The following is a 19199-nucleotide window of genomic DNA, read 5'->3' on the forward strand; positions in this document are numbered from 1 at the left end:
CTATAAAGAGTGAAAATGCATGAAAAGATCGAGAAGACACACACTGTGTTTCAGACCAGCCCCAGGAAATTGATCAGATGAGCTGCACAACTGGTGGGAATCAACAGGGAGACACTGCGACAAATAACTGTTGAAGACTTGTGTCTCTTCTCATACAAAATTCAAACCCATCAGCCATTAAGCCCCGCGGCCATGGTAAAACAGTACACTATTGTCCACAGAATTGATGAACAGGACTTTGATGTGAATATTGTTTGGTTTAGTGACAAAGCCCACTTTCATTTGGATGGGTTCATCAATAAGCAAAATTGGCAAATTTGGGGGACTGAGAATCAGCATTTTGCAATCAAGAAGTCGATGGAGCTTGACCCCATCAAAGCAGGAGTGTTTGATGTCCTAAAGGGACACTCTGGGGACCACTTTCTGACTCTGGAGCACCCAGAGGCCACTGGCATGGGCCTCGATTGGCCACCATATTCTCCAGATCTGAACACACACAACTCCTTTTTGTGGGGCTATATTAAAGACAATGATCCCAAAACCATTGCTGAGCTGAAAACAGCTATTCAGGGTTCATCGACAGCTTTGATTTTCTGATGTTTCTGCTGGTCATGCAGAATTTCACTATTCATCTGTGCCATATCATAGCCAAAGGTGGCAGGCATTTCAAATGTCATAACCTAAATTGAATATCTGTAGTGATGTCTACATGTTGAATAAAGTATATGCATGCTGTAGTTTTTAACTAATTTACGTTTTTTATACATAGTTCAATATTTGTCACCATGTAGATCAATGGGTAGCTTAGAGAGATGAAGTAGTGAAGGTAGCAGAGGTTCAAATAAGCAAATAGACTAGGACCAGGAGAAATTCTTGGATACCATGAGACATATTGAACTTCACTGATAAAAAGAGAAGAGCAGGTAAAATGGAATACAGGCATCTGAAAATAAGACTGTCAGAAAGGGTAAAATGCCTAAGCAGGAATGGCTAAAGAACAAATGCTAGGGTATAGAAGCATGCACAGCTATGGCTAAGAAAGATGCAGCTTATAGCAAAATTAACAAAAAAGGAAGCAGCTCTATGAACACCAAGAGCTCTGTTGCCAAGCCAATATTAAGCAAAGAAGGGAAAGCTGAAAAGTGGAAGTAATATATACAAGGGAAATGAACTTGAAAAGAATATTGTGGAAGGGCAAGAGAAAGTAAATGAAGATGAGATGGGAGATACCTATTTCTACATAATTATTCTGCCGTTCACACATAAGTACCTAGCAGAGGGTCTATTGAACTGCCTTAGACTATTTCTCTACCATTCCACTCTCGAACAATGCATGGGAAAAACAAATACTTAAATGTGAGCTCTGATTTCTCTTATTTTATTATGATGATCATTTCTCCCATTGTAGGTTGGTGTCAACAAAATATTTTCACATTCAAAGGAGAAAGTTAGTGATTGAAATTTCATGAAGAGATCATGCCAGAATGAAAAATGCCTTTGTTCTAATATTTGCCATCTGAACTCAAGTATCATATCAATGGTTCTCTCTCCCCTCTTTTCCGATAATACTAAATGAGCTGCCTTCTTTGAATATTTTTGTTCTCCATCAATCCTATCTGGCACCAGATCTCTGACTCCAGAAGGGGACAGGCAAGCATAGTGTGGGCAGTCTGTTTAGTAGATCTGTTGCATCTTCTAAGTGTTCTGCCAATAAAACACAGTCTTTGGTTCACCTTTCACACAACATTATCTATTAGACTTTTCCAAGTTAAGTTGTTTTTAGTTATAAACCTTACGTATTTAGTTGAGATGACAGCTTTTAGATTTCAAAATCTTAAACATGGCTGCAAAACAGGAACTGTGTAAATCCAAAGGGGTTGAAAAAGCAGCCAATCAGTTGTAAACAAAGGTCTATTAGCCCTTGACCTAGGCTTCAATATTTGAAAAAAGTATCTTCTTCAGAAAGAGTGGGCCTTGTTACATCACATGATGGTACATCTAATCTGATATACACTCCTGGAAATGGAAAAAAGAACACATTGACACCGGTGTGTCAGACCCACCATACTTGCTCCGGACACTGCGAGAGGGCTGTACAAGCAATGATCACACGCACGGCACAGCGGACACACCAGGAACCGCGGTGTTGGCCGTCGAATGGCACTAGCTGCGCAGCATTTGTGCACCGCCGCCGTCAGTGTCAGCCAGTTTGCCGTGGCATACGGAGCTCCATCGCAGTCTTTAACACTGGTAGCATGCCGCGACAGCGTGGACGTGAACCGTATGTGCAGTTGACGGACTTTGAGCGAGGGCGTATAGTGGGCATGCGGGAGGCCGGGTGGACGTACCGCCGAATTGCTCAACACGTGGGGCGTGAGGTCTCCACAGTACATCGATGTTGTCGCCAGTGGTCGGCGGAAGGTGCACGTGCCTGTCGACCTGGGACCGGACCGCAGCGACGCACGGATGCACGCCAAGACCGTAGGATCCTACGCAGTGCCGTAGGGGACCGCACCGCCACTTCCCAGCAAATTAGGGACACTGTTGCTCCTGGGGTATCGGCGAGGACCATTCGCAACCGTCTCCATGAAGCTGGGCTACGGTCCCGCACACCGTTAGGCTGTCTTCCGCTCACGCCCCAACATTGTGCAGCCCGCCTCCAGTGGTGTCGCGACAGGCGTGAATGGAGGGACGAATGGAGATGTGTCGTCTTCAGCGATGAGAGTCGCTTCTGCCTTGGTGCCAATGATGGTCGTATGCATGTTTGGCGCCGTGCAGGTGAGCACCACAATCAGGACTGCATACGACCGAGGCACACAGGGCCAACACCCGGCATCATGGTGTGGGGAGCGATCTCCTACACTGGCCGTACACCACTGGTGATCATCGAGGGGACACTGAATAGTGCGCGGTACATCCAAACCGTCATCGAACCCATCGTTCTACCATTCCTAGACCGCCAAGGGAACTTGCTGTTCCAACAGGACAATGCACGTCCGCATGTATCCCGTGCCACCCAACGTGCTCTAGAAGGTGTAAGTCAACTACCCTGGCCAGCAAGATCTCCAGATCTGTCCCCCATTGAGCATGTTTGGGACTGGATGAAGCGTCGTCTCACGCGGTCTGCACGTCCAGCACGAACGCTGGTCCAACTGAGGCGCCAGGTGGAAATGGCATGGCAAGCCGTTCCACAGGACTACATCCAGCATCTCTACGATCGTCTCCATGGGAGAATAGCAGCCTGAATTGCTGCGAAAGGTGGATATACACTGTACTAGTGCCGACATTGTGCATGCTCTGTTGCCTGTGTCTATGTGCCTGTGGTTCTGTCAGTATGATCATGTGATGTATCTGACCCCAGGAATGTGTCAATAAAGTTTCCCCTTCCTGGGACAATGAATTCACGGTGTTCTTATTTCAATTTCCAGGAGTGTACCATCATGTGATGTAACAAGGCCCACTTTTTTTGAAGAAGATATTTTTACAAACATCGAAACCTAGGTCAAGGGCTAATAAACCTTTGTTTGCAACTGGTTGGCTGATTTTTCAACCTCTTCACTGTTAGATTTGTGTGATTTATCATGTTACTGAAATTTAGTGGATTTATTTTAACACTCAAGCGGATGACCTTCACATTTCATTATTTAGAATTAATTGTGAACTTTTTGCACCACACAGATATCTTGTCTATATCATTTTGCAATTTGTTTTGATCTTGTGATGACTTTATTAGATGGTAAATGACAGAATCATTTGCAAACAATCTAAGAGGTCTGCTCAGATTGTCTCCTAAATCATTTGTATAGATTACAAAAAAGCAGATGGTCTGTAATACTTCCTTGGGGAATGCCAGGTATCGCTTCTCTAGCCAAACCTGGGAGTGGAGGGGTGGCTACAATGAAAGGTGGCAGGTGGTGGAGGATTAAGACAGGATTGGAGGCCTGTGAAAGTCCAGAGAGACTCAGCTGTTGAAATTAACACTTCACCTTATCATACATTTGCACTAGATTGGTGTGGTGCAGTGACTAATCCCCCATTTCTTGTGGGAAGAGCCAGGCGATCAGAGAGATGACAACCAGTGTCCAGCCAGCTGCAGCACAGATGTCCAGCTTTGCTGATGTATGTGCTCAATGTGTGGCACATGACTCCATTGTGTGAGTCACATCACAAACAAGTTGTATCAGTGGCACATAAAGATGGTCAGGAATCTTTTTGTGGTAGCCAACTCCGTGATGAATGGCTATGTCCCAGCATCCGTTGATATGCAGTGTGGTGCACACATGCAGTGTGGTGGCACACACACCACAATGGTGGAAGATGCCTGCTGTGCGCAGAATACGACCTGCTGCCACTTGGGCAGGAGCTTGGGTTGCTGATGATGCCTGAGATGGCATGCTGTGCCATGGCACTAAGTCCAGAAGGCAGACTTTTTGTATGTTGGTACAACTGTTAGGCTCTGAATGAAAGTGCTACTGAAATGACAGCTATTTATACAAGGTAGCAGTGCACCTGTTATTCCAATGTATTGATTCTACTCATGTTCTCAGCAACAACACTGGCATCTGCTGGAAGAGAAATGCTCTAAACAGAGAGAGCATGCAGCGGCTCCTGAATTCACCTTGCAGCAGGTTTAGACAACAACCATTTGCTTCATTTCGCTTGGACAATCAGCAAGTGAACCACAGCCACTGAGTAAGAAAGTATACAGCCTGCTTGTCAGATTAGTGCAATAAAGGAGCTTGAAGAACAATGTGTGTGTGTGTGTGTGTGTGAAATTCTGCTACAAACTTGGCAAAACTTTCACAGAGACATTTCAAACACCAATGCACACATGAAGGACTGTATGAGTCGTGTGCAGTGCTATGAGTGGTTTACATGTATTCAACAGGACAGAATGTCGGTCTGTGACGATTCAAAGTCTGAACATCCTTCCACATCAACACATGATGGATATGTGGATAGCATTTGTGCTATGATTCACATAAATCATTGTTTAACTGTTCAGTAAGTTGCTGAGGAGATGAGCGTCAGTGTAGGATCATGCCATCAAATTTTGAGTGAAAAACTTGAGATGCATCGTGTCAGTACAAAATTTGTACCACTTTTATTGACTGAAGGTTAGAAACATACCCATGTTGAAATGTGTGAGGAACTGCTTGCCACTGTTAATGGCAATGAAAACTTTCTTAAGAACATAATAATAGGTGATGAGACATGGGTTTACAGTTATGGTGCTGAAATGAAGATGCAGTCATCGCAATGCGTGACTGGCCTCTGCTGTTCCAAACACTGTCTTCAAAATTCTCTGCCCAGCATCTATCCAATGCCTCTTCCATGAAAACAGCGATTGCAGCACCATGTCCATTGCTTGCGGCATCTGTTCCCATGATTGTTCATAAGATTTATGCAACTTCTCACATTCCCAAGAAACTTCCCTGAGAATACCCCTGCTCTTGGCTCCCCACTAAAGCCCAGGAAATACCTCCTCTAGCTTCTTCACTTCATTCTGGGATTCTCATTCATTAAATACAAAACTCAGCATCCATTAATGGTTGGTAACCAGCATCCTCTTATTTGCCAAAATGAACTCCTCTCACCATGTGCCAATTCTGCAGCACCCCATTCCATTCCAGACATAGGTGCAGCACTGCAACGACTAGCATTCCTTCAACCCTCGACCTCAATGTACAGCAACCTGAGGACAGGGATTATCATCCCCCCCCCCCCCCTCCTTTCCCGTCAGAAGGCTGCTGGCATCAGTCAGCACTCTCATACAAAGTAAATTCAAATGATCCTTGCTCTAACACAAAAACTTATTCCTTGATCCTTAATATGTTACATGCTACCACCTGAAACATAAACACAACAAAATATCTCTTTCCAAACAGTTCAGCCACATTCTCACATCCACTCCTTGTTTTTTTCTTCTTTGTGTCTTTCTCAGTCTCCGCTCTTAACACTCCTGGGACCGAGTCCAGAACACCTCGGAATCATCCACCATGCACTTCCGTCAACCTTGTTGGCAATCGTAGCCAGCCACTGAGCGGTGACATACTCAACCATTTGGTAAGGTCCGTATATCTCATGACAAATTTCTTAATCTTACCCTTCAATGTGCTGGGGCTGGATAACGTTATCCAGTGCCCTATTCTGTAATGTGGTATGCTACCCATGCTGTGTTTCGCAGCTTCCTTTTGTCTCTCCAGTGCCTTTGTGTTTGCCTGCTGCACCTGCTTCCATATTTCTCTCACTGTTCTCATGAAATCATGGACCGACTCTCCATACTTGCCCGTTATTGCCTTAATAATTGCAAATGGTGATGGTATTTTCCTGCCATATACTGCCTTGTATGAAGATAATCCCATACTAGTGCAGAACTTTGAATTGTATGACAACTTGACAAATGAGGGATATATGTGTCCCAGTCACTGTGGTGTGAGTTCACACAGTAGCTTAACATGCTTCTGCAAATACACTGCACCTGATCCATTGCACCATTTGATTGTGAGTGGAGTGGACTAGTTCTTAGTTTCTTACACATAACACACAACATAATTCATTTATCAAGTCCAACATAAAATTTGTCCTTGGTCTGTAATCATCATCTCCAGTACCCCAAATTTAAAAATTCAATTGTTGACAATTGCTTGAGCAACTGTAACTGCTTGTTGTTCTGGCATAGCAGATATCTCCTCATACTGAGAAAACTGATCTATTATTGTCAACACAATACAGTTCCTTGCTGTTGTCCAGTTAAATGGTCCTAACACATCCATTAAAATCATTTCAGATGGTTTTGACACTTCTGGGAGTTTCTACATGGTTATTTTTTTATGGCTCAAGTCTGCATGTTGTGCACACTGCACACAATTTCTCACTTACTGATCCACATCTTCCTTTCACCAATATCTGTTAGTCACAACTCAGTTTGTTGCTCTGCACCCTCCATAACCAGATAACAAGATCAAGTGCCTTCCTCCGGACTTTCTCCTTCAACTTAGCTGACATCACTACTTGTGGCTCCAAACTTGTCACCTTAAACAATGGATTGTCACACATGCTGGACTGCAGTTGCATTTTGTATCACTTGTAGTCACTGTGAGCATTCTATGCTGCTTGCCATTCAGCAAGCCCGTGATGCAGTACCTGTACTATTGATGTCTTTCTGCTCAAAGCATCTGCATTTCTGTGTTTGTTCCCTGGCTTATGCATCACTTTACAGTCGAATTCACCGATTCCTCATCTACATCTATGTAATTACCCTGCTATTCACAATAAAGTGATGGGCAGAGGGCTCAATAAACCATCTTCAAGCTGACTCTCTACCGTTCCACTCTCAAACAGTGCATGGAAAAAACAAGCACTTAAATTTTTCTGTGCGAGCCCTGATTTCTCTTATTTTATCATTATGATCATTTTTCCCTACGTAGCTGGGTACCAAAAGAATGTTTTCACAATCAGTGGACGAAACTGGTGATTGAAATTTCATGAGAAGATCCTGTCACAACAAAAAGAAGCCTTTGTTTTAATGATTGTCACTCCAATTCACTTATCATACACCCAGATACTTGATGGATGTTACCGCTTCCATAGACTGGGAATTTATTTTGTACTCATGCATTAATGGGGATTTTCGCCTTGTTATACGCAGTAGGTTTCACTTACTAATACTAATACTGTATGATATACTAAAATGTGAGGAAAAATATATATGCTGCAACAAGAATCTTCAAATTTACTTAGTTGAAACCAACCATGAGGACCTGATGTGAGATTTTCAGCTTCAAGAATCAGACCCCCCAGACAAGAAGAACTGGAGCCATCTCAACATGACAAGCTGAGAAAACTAGAAAGTTTATTGTAATCTTTGCTCCTCTCAGATCCTCGTAAAAGACTCTGGTTATTAATTACTCTGACTGGACACTGTTTAATGTGGACAGTAGATGGAATTAGGAAGATGGGGAGGAGATAGTGAATGCACTCTAGGTGGTAGCCGCGCGCGGGCAGTGGCACTAACTCCCTATTTCACAATAATACAAAACGAACTGCCCTTCTTTGAACTTTTTCAATGTCATCCGTCAGCCCCACCTCATGTGGATCCCACATCGTACAGCAATACTTCAGAAAAGGGCGGACAAGTGGGGAGTAAGCAGCCTCTTTAGTGGACCTGTTGCACCTTCTAAGTGCTCTGCCAATGAATTGCAGTCTTTGGTTTGCTCTACCCACAACATTATCTATGTGATCGTTCCAATTTAGGTTATTTGTAATTGTAGTCCCTAAGTATTTAGTTGAATTTACAGCCTTTAGATTTGTGTGACTTAAGGCATAATTGAAATGTAGCGAATTTCTTTTAGAGATCATGTGAATAACTTCACACTTTTCTTTATTCGGGATCAATTGCCACTTTTCACACCATACATATATCTTATGTAAATCATTTTGCATTTCATATTGGTCATCTGATGACTTTACAAGATGGCAAATGACAGAATCACACGCAAACAATCTAATAGGGCTACTCAGATTGTCTTCTAAGTCGTTAATATAGATCAGGAACAATAGAGGGCCTCGAGCACTTCTTTGGGGAACACCGGATATTACTTCTGTTCTATTTGCCGACTTTCTGTCTATTACTATGAACTGTGACCTTAACGCCCATATTGTTAGTCTGCTGAACAATATTTCTTAATACTAATAAATGCATTAAAAATAGTGCAAGCTCCTTCTAAAAATCCAAAAACACTAAAACTAGACTTGATGTTAAAACTTTTTTTAGCTCTTTGAAAGCATGTTGACATTCCTCTGACCACATGAATTTAGCATCTTTCTTCAATAGTTGCATGAGCAGGCATGCTATATCAATGATTCCATTCATGAATTTCCTATAATAGTTCAAGAGTCCCAGAAATGATTGTAGCTCTTTACTTGACTTCAGAACTAGAAAATTTTGTTCAACTCATACTAGTCTTGGAACCATTCTTGTTCCATCTTTGCAAAGCCAATGCCCCCAGTAATCTAGTTCCTCCAGAGGAAAATGACACTTTTCTATACTTTAATAGTTATCTACAAACAAAATTCCTGACATGAGACAGCTCGCAAACATTTTCATGAATATAGTTGAGCTAAATAATATTACTGCTAAAAGCATTTGAAACACATTGTTAAATTGCTTGGAATCCATGGGATTTTCTAATTAGTTCCTGGAAGTAAATTTTATTTCAATTGGAACAGATGGAGCAGCAGTGATGATGGTAAGAAAAACAGATGTTACAATAGCAGACACAAAGATTAAAATAAGAAGGTGTGAACATTACAGAAGTCATGAATTGATGCCAGTTCGTAATCTGTTATAATGTTAGTCACAATGTAGTTTTCTAGTCAAATAATCAGTTGTACTCAAAACTTAAGTAATTGTCGTTGCATTACATGTAGATTCAGATTCAGATTCAGATTCAGATTCTTTATTAGTCATTCAGCATAGTTACATGCAATAGACTTCGTCAGTTCACTTAACCTATTAATTTTACAAAATAAATTTTTACATATTTAAGTTGATATTGGGCATTTCTAAAAATTCTTCTAATGAATAGAATGGATTAGTTAACAAGAAGTTATTAACATTATCTTTAAATAATTTGTCAGGCTTGATTGACCCATTTTTAGACAATTTGTTATATATTTTAATTGCCATATACTTATGACTATTGTTAGTTTTAGCTAATCTATTTTGTGGCAACAGCAGAGAAGTACACGTTCTTGTATAGTAGCCATGCCTTTCATTTGTTACACTTAAATTAGGTAGTTCAGCAAGTATGTAGTTAACACTGTCAAGAATATATAAATTAATTACTGTTAAAATTCTATATTTAATGAACAATGGTTTACAATGTGTTCTATTATCTACCTTAGCCATTACTCTGATTGCTTTCTTCTGGATCACCATAATTTCATTTATTTTTCTGCTGTTTCCCCAGAGTATTAACCCATACCTTAAAACAGATTGAAAAAAGGCGAAGTACGCTGTCCTTACGTACTCAAATGTCACACAACACATCAGTCTCTTCAACAAATATATAACTCTTGACAACCTAACCACTATGTGATCAACATGAGAGTTCCATGTTAGACTGTTGTCAAGTACAATACCTAAAAACTTTGCCTTTTGTTTTTCTATTTTTGTAGTCTTTGATAGACTGAACCACATATTCTGGGTCTTTTCCTCATTTAATAGCAGACCATTGGCATTAAACCATGATGTTGCATTTTCTTTTGCCAATTTCATATCACTTACAAGGTTATCAAGTACATGGTTTACAGATAGAAAAGTTGTGTCATCTGCATACATATATGTCTTTACATCTATATTTCCTGGTAAGTCATTTATGTGTACAAGGAAAAGAAGTGGTCCCAATTTAGATCCCTGTGGCACTCCATGTTGAACCTCGAGTATGTTTGACAGATGACTTCCTGAACTCACCACCTGGTTCCTTTTATTGAGGTATGATTTGATGAGTTTTAAACTTTTATCACATATTCCATAGTACTCAAGTTTAGAGAGCAGAAGTGAGTGGTCAACACAGTCAAAAGCTTTGCTCAGATCACATAAGGTTACCTGTGCATGCGCATGGTCCTCAAATGCTGCTAGAATGTCTCTGACTAAGAGCTCTATGGCATGTATAGCTGACCTTCCTTTTCTGTAACCAAACTGTGATGCACTTAACATACCATTTAGTTCTAGGTACTCATACATCTGCTTATATATTATGCCTTCAAACACTTTTCCTAGTACTGGAATTAGTGAAATTGGTCTGTAGTTTGCAGGATCTGATTTGACACCCTTCTTAAAGACTGGAGTTACCTTGGATAGTTTGAGAGGATCAGGAAAAAACCCTTCTATGAGACACAGGTTTATAGAATATGTTAATGGTGCTGCAATGTAATGTATGATTTCTTTCAATAGATTGTTTGACATATTAAAAATATCTGTACTGTATGAATTTTTCATTTCTTTGACTATTTTAAGAACTTCATGTTGGGATACCTCTTTGAAGTGTTTCAATGATGATCTGGCCCTATTATGATTTAGGTTTGCTCTCTTCAGATAATCTATACATGTTACATCGGGTTTACTGATCAGCTTTTTGATATCATCAGCACAGCTTACAAAATATTTATTGAATGTATCTGCTGGTATTGGGACTGTCTTGTCGAAGTTTCTGACTTCACCTTTAACAGTATTAATTAATGACCAGGCTGTTTTGCATTGGTTTTTACTATTTTTTATGAAATTTGTGTTGTATCTTAGTTTCGCCAATTGCAACTCTTTCTTATACTGTTTCTTAGTGATTTTTTCGAGATCCTTAATTTCATTAGAATTGTTTACTTTGGCAAGGCGCTTCAACAGCAGTAGCTTATTTTTTAGATTCTCCAGTTCTTTGGTGTACCAAAATTTACCCTTTCTTGTTTTATGGTATTTCTTTTGAACAAGATGGGCTTTTAAAATATCTGTTAAGTAATTGTGGAATGTTTCATAAACTGTTTGGGCACTGGAATCACAGTTTTGAAATAATTTGTCCCAGTTTGTTATGCTCAGCTGGTGTGTTAGTTTTATGAGATTGTGTTTTGTTAATATTAAGGTATTAGATTTTGTTAACTTTTGTGCAGCCTTGCTCTCATCCCCTTTTATAAAATGTCTTAACTCTACCATTAACATGGAGTGGTCTGAGAAAACAAATTCCTTTACCTTGGTGGAGTACATATCACGAGCACAGTTGACAAAAGCATTATCCAAGCACGCTTGTAGTCTTGTTGGTTCTGAATTTACATGATGGAAGTTGTGCTGCCTTAGCATATTCAGTAACTTATTTACACTGGGTTTGTTACATGTTACATCAAAGCTTGAATTAAAGTCTCCCCCAATTACAGTTACATACTGTTTCCATTTTGTTATGTAGCAGAGTACACTGTCTAAATTATCTAAAAAAGTTTTATCATCTGAGTCAGGGGAATGGTAGATACATACTATGATAAGTTTCATCATATCACATATGATCCCGGTAATTTCAAAGTGTTTCTCTACACATGCCCAACTAAGATCTAGTTCTCTACACTCTATTTCATTTGAAACATAGATAACAGTACCACCATTACGGTACTGAGATCTGCAAAAACTGTTTCCATATTTATAACCTTCTGGTACATAGTATTGTATTTGTTCTGGTTTAAGCCAATGTTCTGATAGACATAAGAAAGAATACTTATTCTGTGGCAATGACTCCTCCAGAATTTCAACTTTATTTTCAAGACCCTGAATGTTTAAAAATAGGATGTTGTTGTGACTTATCTGTGAGTTAGCAGGCTGGTTTTTCACATTTTTATTTTCTTCTTGGCTTGAAACCATAAAAAATTATCACTGAATGACACAGATGTATTTTTCCTTTGGCTCCTCCTTAAGCATTGCTGTGTTGCTGCTCCAGTCGTTGTTGGTTCTGCTGCTGCTGCTGCTTCTGCTGATAATGATGGTGCTGCTGCTGTTTCACTTATTTCTGGTGTTTGTTGTTCTACAACTGCTGTGCCTTTCTGTGAATTATTAACATTTGGAGTGTTCACTTGCATTGATAAAATTTCACATTTGTCTTGGAGGGGTGCAGCTTCACTGACATCAGATTTCACATTGGATTCTACAGGATACACACACTTCCTGTCCATGAGAGGTATGACTTTTCTATCATCACACCGCACATTTGAGATTTTATTTACAAGTTCTAAAATTTTTGTTACTATTACGTTTTTTCCAAGTACATTTAGATGGGAACCATGTGCTGTGTGAAACCTTTTCCCTAAATTGCTGATGTTCACAAATGTTACATTTTCAAACCGCTTGCAAATATTTTGCATCTCTTTATTTGCAGTTTCAATTTCTTTATTTACACAGGACCATTCCATCAAGTCGTAACGGTGTGGCACTGAAAAAACAATAACATTTGTTCCTCTCAGCTCATACAGTTTTCTTTTTAGCGAGATTAAGAGATCGTTTTTTTCGTTCCTAGCTATATCATTTGATCCCGCCAGGAAGATGGAAAAGTCCTTTTTGCTCAATGAGGAAATTTTTTCTTGACTCATTGACGTAGCAGCACTGAATTTTGCTCCTGGTTTTATTGTACAGTTAAAACTAAAATTCTGACTACTTGTACGCCGAAATTCAGCGGCTGTATTTCGTCCTTGGCTGTCGGCATACAGTTCAATTTTACCGGTACTTGCTGTTCCGAGATTGCCTGTTTCCTGCCTACCTTTGCAGTAAGCGAAGTCTTGTTTGGCACTATTTATTGTGTCTTGTTTGCTAACACATGTCGATATTGTCTCAGTAGAGCAGCTTAGCGGTGGAAGATTTTTCGTGAGCACTTTCGCATATGATCTTTTACTTAAGTGCTGCTGAAATATTCCATGTTTTACCTTATTCACAAAGTCGTTGGGTTTTCTACATGGTACACTCGCACTGTTAACTTCACTTTCACAATCCGTAGTCGAAAGTGCTTGAAAGTAATTTTCGTTCACTATATTTATGTTTCTTTCGCCGTTTTCTGTATCTTCTATTATCTGTTTGCGTCTTTTGTACTTCCGTCCAATTCTCCGACATATTCTTACTTTCATGGCGCGAGTTTTTCATGTTCCGTTCACTTTTTTCTTCTTTAAGTTTCTTGATATCCATCTTCAAGGAACTGATAATAAATTGTAAACTAGACACCCGTTCGCTGAGCTTTGTAATTTCATCCTTACAACTGTCACAATTTTTCTTTTTCACGGCAAAATTCACACTTTTTCTCGGACAAGCACAACGAATTTTTACACTAGCCGCCATCTCTCTCAAGGTTGAGAGTAAAGCCAAAATTTTTTATTTTCATTTCTTTTAAGAAAAAATAGCACTGTATACTTTTAATATACCTTAAAAATGTAGCACTGAACACTGAATTCACTGTAAATAGCAAGTATTTGTGAAGTTAAGTGAATGATAATATTGTATGTAATTTTTTTAGGGATATATTTTACCTTGAGAACAAATATTTCCCCAGTTGTCCTGTTTATGTCAAATTTGCTGTTGGCTGGATTATCAGGGTCAATACCTTGACCCGTCAAAAAGTACACAATATTTTGTGGTCGATCCCTGTCCCCATCAGTGGCTGTCACCTGGAGACAAATAACAAAACATTTAGAGTAACGAAGAGTGAAAACAGTAATGCAAAGACATAATGCAACTCTTTTTGTTTTGTAAATCAGTATTTGTTATTAATCATCTGTTATTCATTTTGATAAATGACTTTCAGAATAACAAAAAGCTGTAAGATTCAAACCATGTTTTACACAGCCAACTTCTCAGTGCAGCAGCAAGTGATTTAAAGAAACTCTGTGCCTATCATAAATTGGCTTTTTTTGTACTTTACTTCAGATATGATCAAACATATTTTATGCTCATTATAATGACAGAATATTTTTAAATACACTATGTGATCAAAAGTATCTGGACACCCCCAAAAACATACGTTTTTTCATATTAGGTGCATTGTGCTGCCACCTACTGCCAGGTACTACATACCACCGACCTCAGTAATCATTAGACATCATGAGAGAGCAGAATGGGGCGCTCCGCACAACTCATGGACTACGAACGTCGTCAGGTGATTGGGTGACACTTGTGTCATACATCTGTACGCGAGATTTCCACACTCCTAAACATGTCTAGGTCCACTGTTTCCGATGTGATAGTGAAGTGGAAATGCGAAGGGATACGTACAGCACAAAAGAGTACAGGCCGACCTCATATGTTGACTGACACAGACCGCCCACAGTTGAAGCGGGTCATAATGTGTAATAGGCAGACATCTATAAATAACATCACACAGGAGTTCCAAACTGCATCAGGATCCACTGCAAGTATTATGACAGTTAGATGGGAGGTGAGAAAACTTGGATTTCATGGTCGAGCGGCTGCTCATAAACCACACATCACACCGGTAAATGCCAAATGACACCTTGCTTGGTGTAAGGAGTGTAAACATTGGATGATTGAACAATGGGAACACGTTTTGTGGAGTGACAAATCACAGTACACAATGTGGCGATCCGATGGCAGGGTGTGGGTATGGCGAATGCCCAGTGAACGTCATCTGTCAGCATGTGTAGTGAAAAAGTAAAATTAGGAGGTAGTGGTGTTACGGTGTGGTCATTTCTCATGGAGGGGGCTTGCACCCCTTGTTGTTTTGCATGGCACTATCGCAGCACAGGCCTACATTGATGTTTTAAGCACCTTCTTGCTTCCCACTGTTGAAGAGCAATTTGGGGATGACGATTGCGTCTTTAAACATGACTGAGCACATGTTCATAATGCACGGCCTGTGGCAGAGTGGTTACATGAAAATAATATCCCTGTAATGGACTGGCCTGCACAAAGTCCTGAACTGAATCCTATAAAACACCTTTGGGATGTTTTGGAATGCCAACTTTGTGCCAGGCCTCACCACTGACATCACTACCTCTCCTCACTGCAGCACTCTGTGAAGAATGGGCTGCCATTCCCCAAGAAACTTTCCAACATGTGACTGAACGTATGCCTGAGAGAGTGGAAGCTGTCATCAAGGCTAAGGGTGGGCCAACACCATATGAATTCCAGCATTACTGATGGAGGGTGCCACGAACCTGTAAGTCATTTTCAGCTAGGTGTCCGGATACTTTTGATCATGTAGTGTATGTAATTAAGAATTTTTGTAATTGCTGTGAAAAATCAAAAATGCTCTTTGTTGTCAGATGGCTGTAAAAACTAATGTATAGAAATAGAGGATAATGAGTTTGACTTAATAAATGTTTAACTTTGTCATGCTTTGTGTAAATGTGAACCAAAGCTGCTACATTTCATGCACAATGCTTAAGAAAGAAAAATAAAATACATTTATCTATAAGTGCATGTAAAAAAATGTGAACCTCATAATACTTCTAAAATTTTCAGGAATCTATTCATGCTATCTGAATCTGATGTTACCTTTGACATGCCACAGAAGTAATTCCTCAGGGAACTGGTGTCATATGTGCGATCATAGCCTGTGTGTGTCAACAGAAGTTATCATATTGTAGACACAATGAAATCCTTGGACTACTGAGTTCAAAGTAAGAAGGGTATTGATTTGGAAAAGCATCATTATTACTATGAATATAGTAAGAAAGTTCTGTTAGAAAGTAAATAATTTAAAAGTAAAGAAGACCAGTCACCAAACAGCAAATGTTTTCTCTCTCTTTTGTGTGTGCCTGTCAAAGATGCAATGCTTCTGCTGTTTGGTGAACATGTTTATTCATTAGTGATTATTACTATGTATATTTAGTCATTATATATGTGTCATGTAACGTCTCTGTTAACTAGAAATATTACGTGGTTCATTTCAGGTAGTTTGGACATGATCCTCTTATTATCGAGCAATGAAAAACTGTAATGCTTCTTTCACATTATATAATTTTAATTACTACAAGAAGTTTAACAATTATACTTTTCCAAATGACTGTTGGCAATTTATTTTGGAGATGCATTTTTTATACATTAAAGAAATACTTGAGCTCCCACACCTGCATGAAGATAAAGTATCTGCTGTACCGGTACATAAATTCACATTTACATGCACAATGCAGACTTTTGTTGTAAACATAGAAATATTTTAAAAGACGGAATACAGTGTTAGTAGCTGACAGTATAATGTTTCAAAGTACACAAAGAAGAATGAGAATTTTATGAAAAGAGTTGATACAGATTAAAACAAGACATGGAAATTATAAATACATTTTGCTTTTTAAGTTATCCTTACTGAAATAGTTTAGAGATTTTCCTTTAAGTCAATTTTGTGAGATATTTATCATTTTTGCATAAACATGTAGCTTGATGTGGCCTTTGGTACATTTTATCGAAAATGTGTACATGTACCAAATATGTTCTATCCGAATGGTTATTCATTGTTTGACTTTTGTCATTCTTTCCAACTTAGGGAAGTTCCAATAATGAGTCCACCACCAAAGCAGTTCTGGTCTTCCTTCTGCCACCTAAATTCCTACTTATACAGTAAGGTGTCATGAAACGACAGGACCATCCTTCATGATGTCACCTCCTCCTCCTCCTCCATCACTGAACTACTACACCCCTTTACTTCATATATCAAACTGTCCAGAGCTAGATGCCTGCCATCAAATCATTTACTTTGGCACTGATCTCCTGAGGCCAGTTGTTTCACAAAGCATGATGTTTAGATGGCAGTTGCTTACCATTCTAAAGATATATTCATTTTATTTTATTCTTTATTAATATTGACAGTTATAATTTTTTCATATCTTAAGTACTTATGAACTATACTACTTAACTGACCTCAAAAATTTCATTTCTGCAGGCTGTTATTACTTTTTATTCTATGCAGACATATGGTTTTTCGTGAGAGTTCTGGCATAACCAAATTCTTTCAAAACCTCAGATTTTTTTTCCTTATTTCTTCCCTGAGGACAACTTACGTATTTTTTGCATCTATCTGCTGCATTGTCATTGTTAATTTTACTGCTGAAGTGAGGAGCATGGTGGAAGGAGAAATTACATATAAAAATTAAAGATATTCATATAATAATCATTATGTGGAAGAACTAAATAGAAAAACTGAATGAAACAAAGAATCACCTTCAAGCAATGAATACCAGCAACATTTAACAAGGTTGTCAATCTTGATAAAAGAAACAGAGACAGCTGTTAAACAAATTAAAAATAGAAAAGATGCAGGAAGAGAGGGAAAATCTCTAGAACAAGTGAAAGGACTAGATAAAGGAAGAAGGAGTGAATAAATGGAGAAGGTACCAAAACTAAAAAAAATATTGCAAATACACAATTATATGTCTGATATCTCATGCAGCTACATTCTGTGAAGGATCATGAACTATCATATGCTTGTGATATTCAATCGGAACAGTTTGAATAATAGAGAGTGCTTCAGAAGGCGGTATGAATAAATGAAAGTATAATAGGTGAAGAAGATAATAGCTAAAACATTACATTAAGATAAATTCCTTCTACATTGTAAGAGTTGTCAGAAAAGAGGAAAGAAGGTGAATGTTGAGCTTGCAGCGAAGAATCTGCTCCTAGGACAGAATTTATGAAGATGAATAATTAAAATATGATCTTATTAGTTTTATGCTTGTCTACCAACAATGAAATGCAGCTTCAGTTTTTTCATCCAAAAATCATTGGCAGAAAAATTTGCTTCTGAACTGCTGATTTTTACCTACCTCTTTTATTGCCTAACATCTTTCATCATTCTATGGAACCATCAGCATTCATATAAAACATTAAAGTGTCGCCTATAAGTCTTTTCTCTATTTTTGCATATTGCTATACACTTGATTTTTATTAAATTTTATCTGTTAGTAAATTAAGTTTTTGATATCTTTATACAGGGTTGAAATATGACACATCAAATAAAATTGCCTTCAAATGCCTTTTAAAATAGGGAACTGCGAAGCAGATTTTTATGATTGTCATTTGGTGCCTACCATTGCAGATGTCCCCAATGCACGGGTCCATTTTTAATCCTGTTTCAGTTACTTAACATACTTAGTTTGTATTCTATAATGATAATGGTTTATGTATTATAATTAGTTTGATACTTGTCTCAAATGTACTACATATAACATTATATTAAACATTTCTAAACTTGTTCATAATCGACAATTCATTGTTAAAGGGCCACAAGCCATTGATTTCACTAATGTTCTTTTTGCCATTGAAAATCTGGTGTTTACACTTTTTCTTTTCTGTTGGCTTCAGGATTCCTTATAAAGAGCTCAGCAGGAAACACTTCGTCCCTAATCTCCCCATTTTCAAAGCAATATACTAGCTGGTCATGAGGAAATTGGTCCAGCAGTCTCTGCACTGAAATAAGCTGACATGCAACTACATCACACATCCATTTGTGTTGTGTTGGTCTGCATTAAATTTCTCATTTTGGTTGCTTAACTGAGCATAAAAATATTTGGTATTTGGGGACATCCACTTGCTACTTCATCTTGATATTTGTGGACTACAGTATTTGTTGTTTGTCTGTTAGCCCCTCATCTCTATAACTAACTGCTAGTAGCAGTGCTGGGCTGGAAGTATAGTGAACAGGGCTGTAGTGATGGAGACACAGGGGGGA

General features: G+C 38.9%; 1 protein-coding gene across 1 annotated transcript in view; it reads right to left on the reverse strand.

The window, feature by feature from the left end:
• LOC126263300 (neural-cadherin-like) overlaps positions 1–19199 on the reverse strand; it is a 420924-nt gene that overhangs the window by 236013 nt on the left and 165712 nt on the right. The window contains exon 5 of the mRNA XM_049960388.1: positions 14047–14184. Coding sequence (XP_049816345.1) covers positions 14047–14184 — 138 coding nt within the window. The remainder of the gene's footprint in view (positions 1–14046; positions 14185–19199) is intronic.

The sequence above is a fragment of the Schistocerca nitens genome, chromosome 6, assembly GCF_023898315.1.
Source record: "Schistocerca nitens isolate TAMUIC-IGC-003100 chromosome 6, iqSchNite1.1, whole genome shotgun sequence".
Classification (NCBI taxonomy): domain Eukaryota; kingdom Metazoa; phylum Arthropoda; class Insecta; order Orthoptera; family Acrididae; genus Schistocerca; species Schistocerca nitens.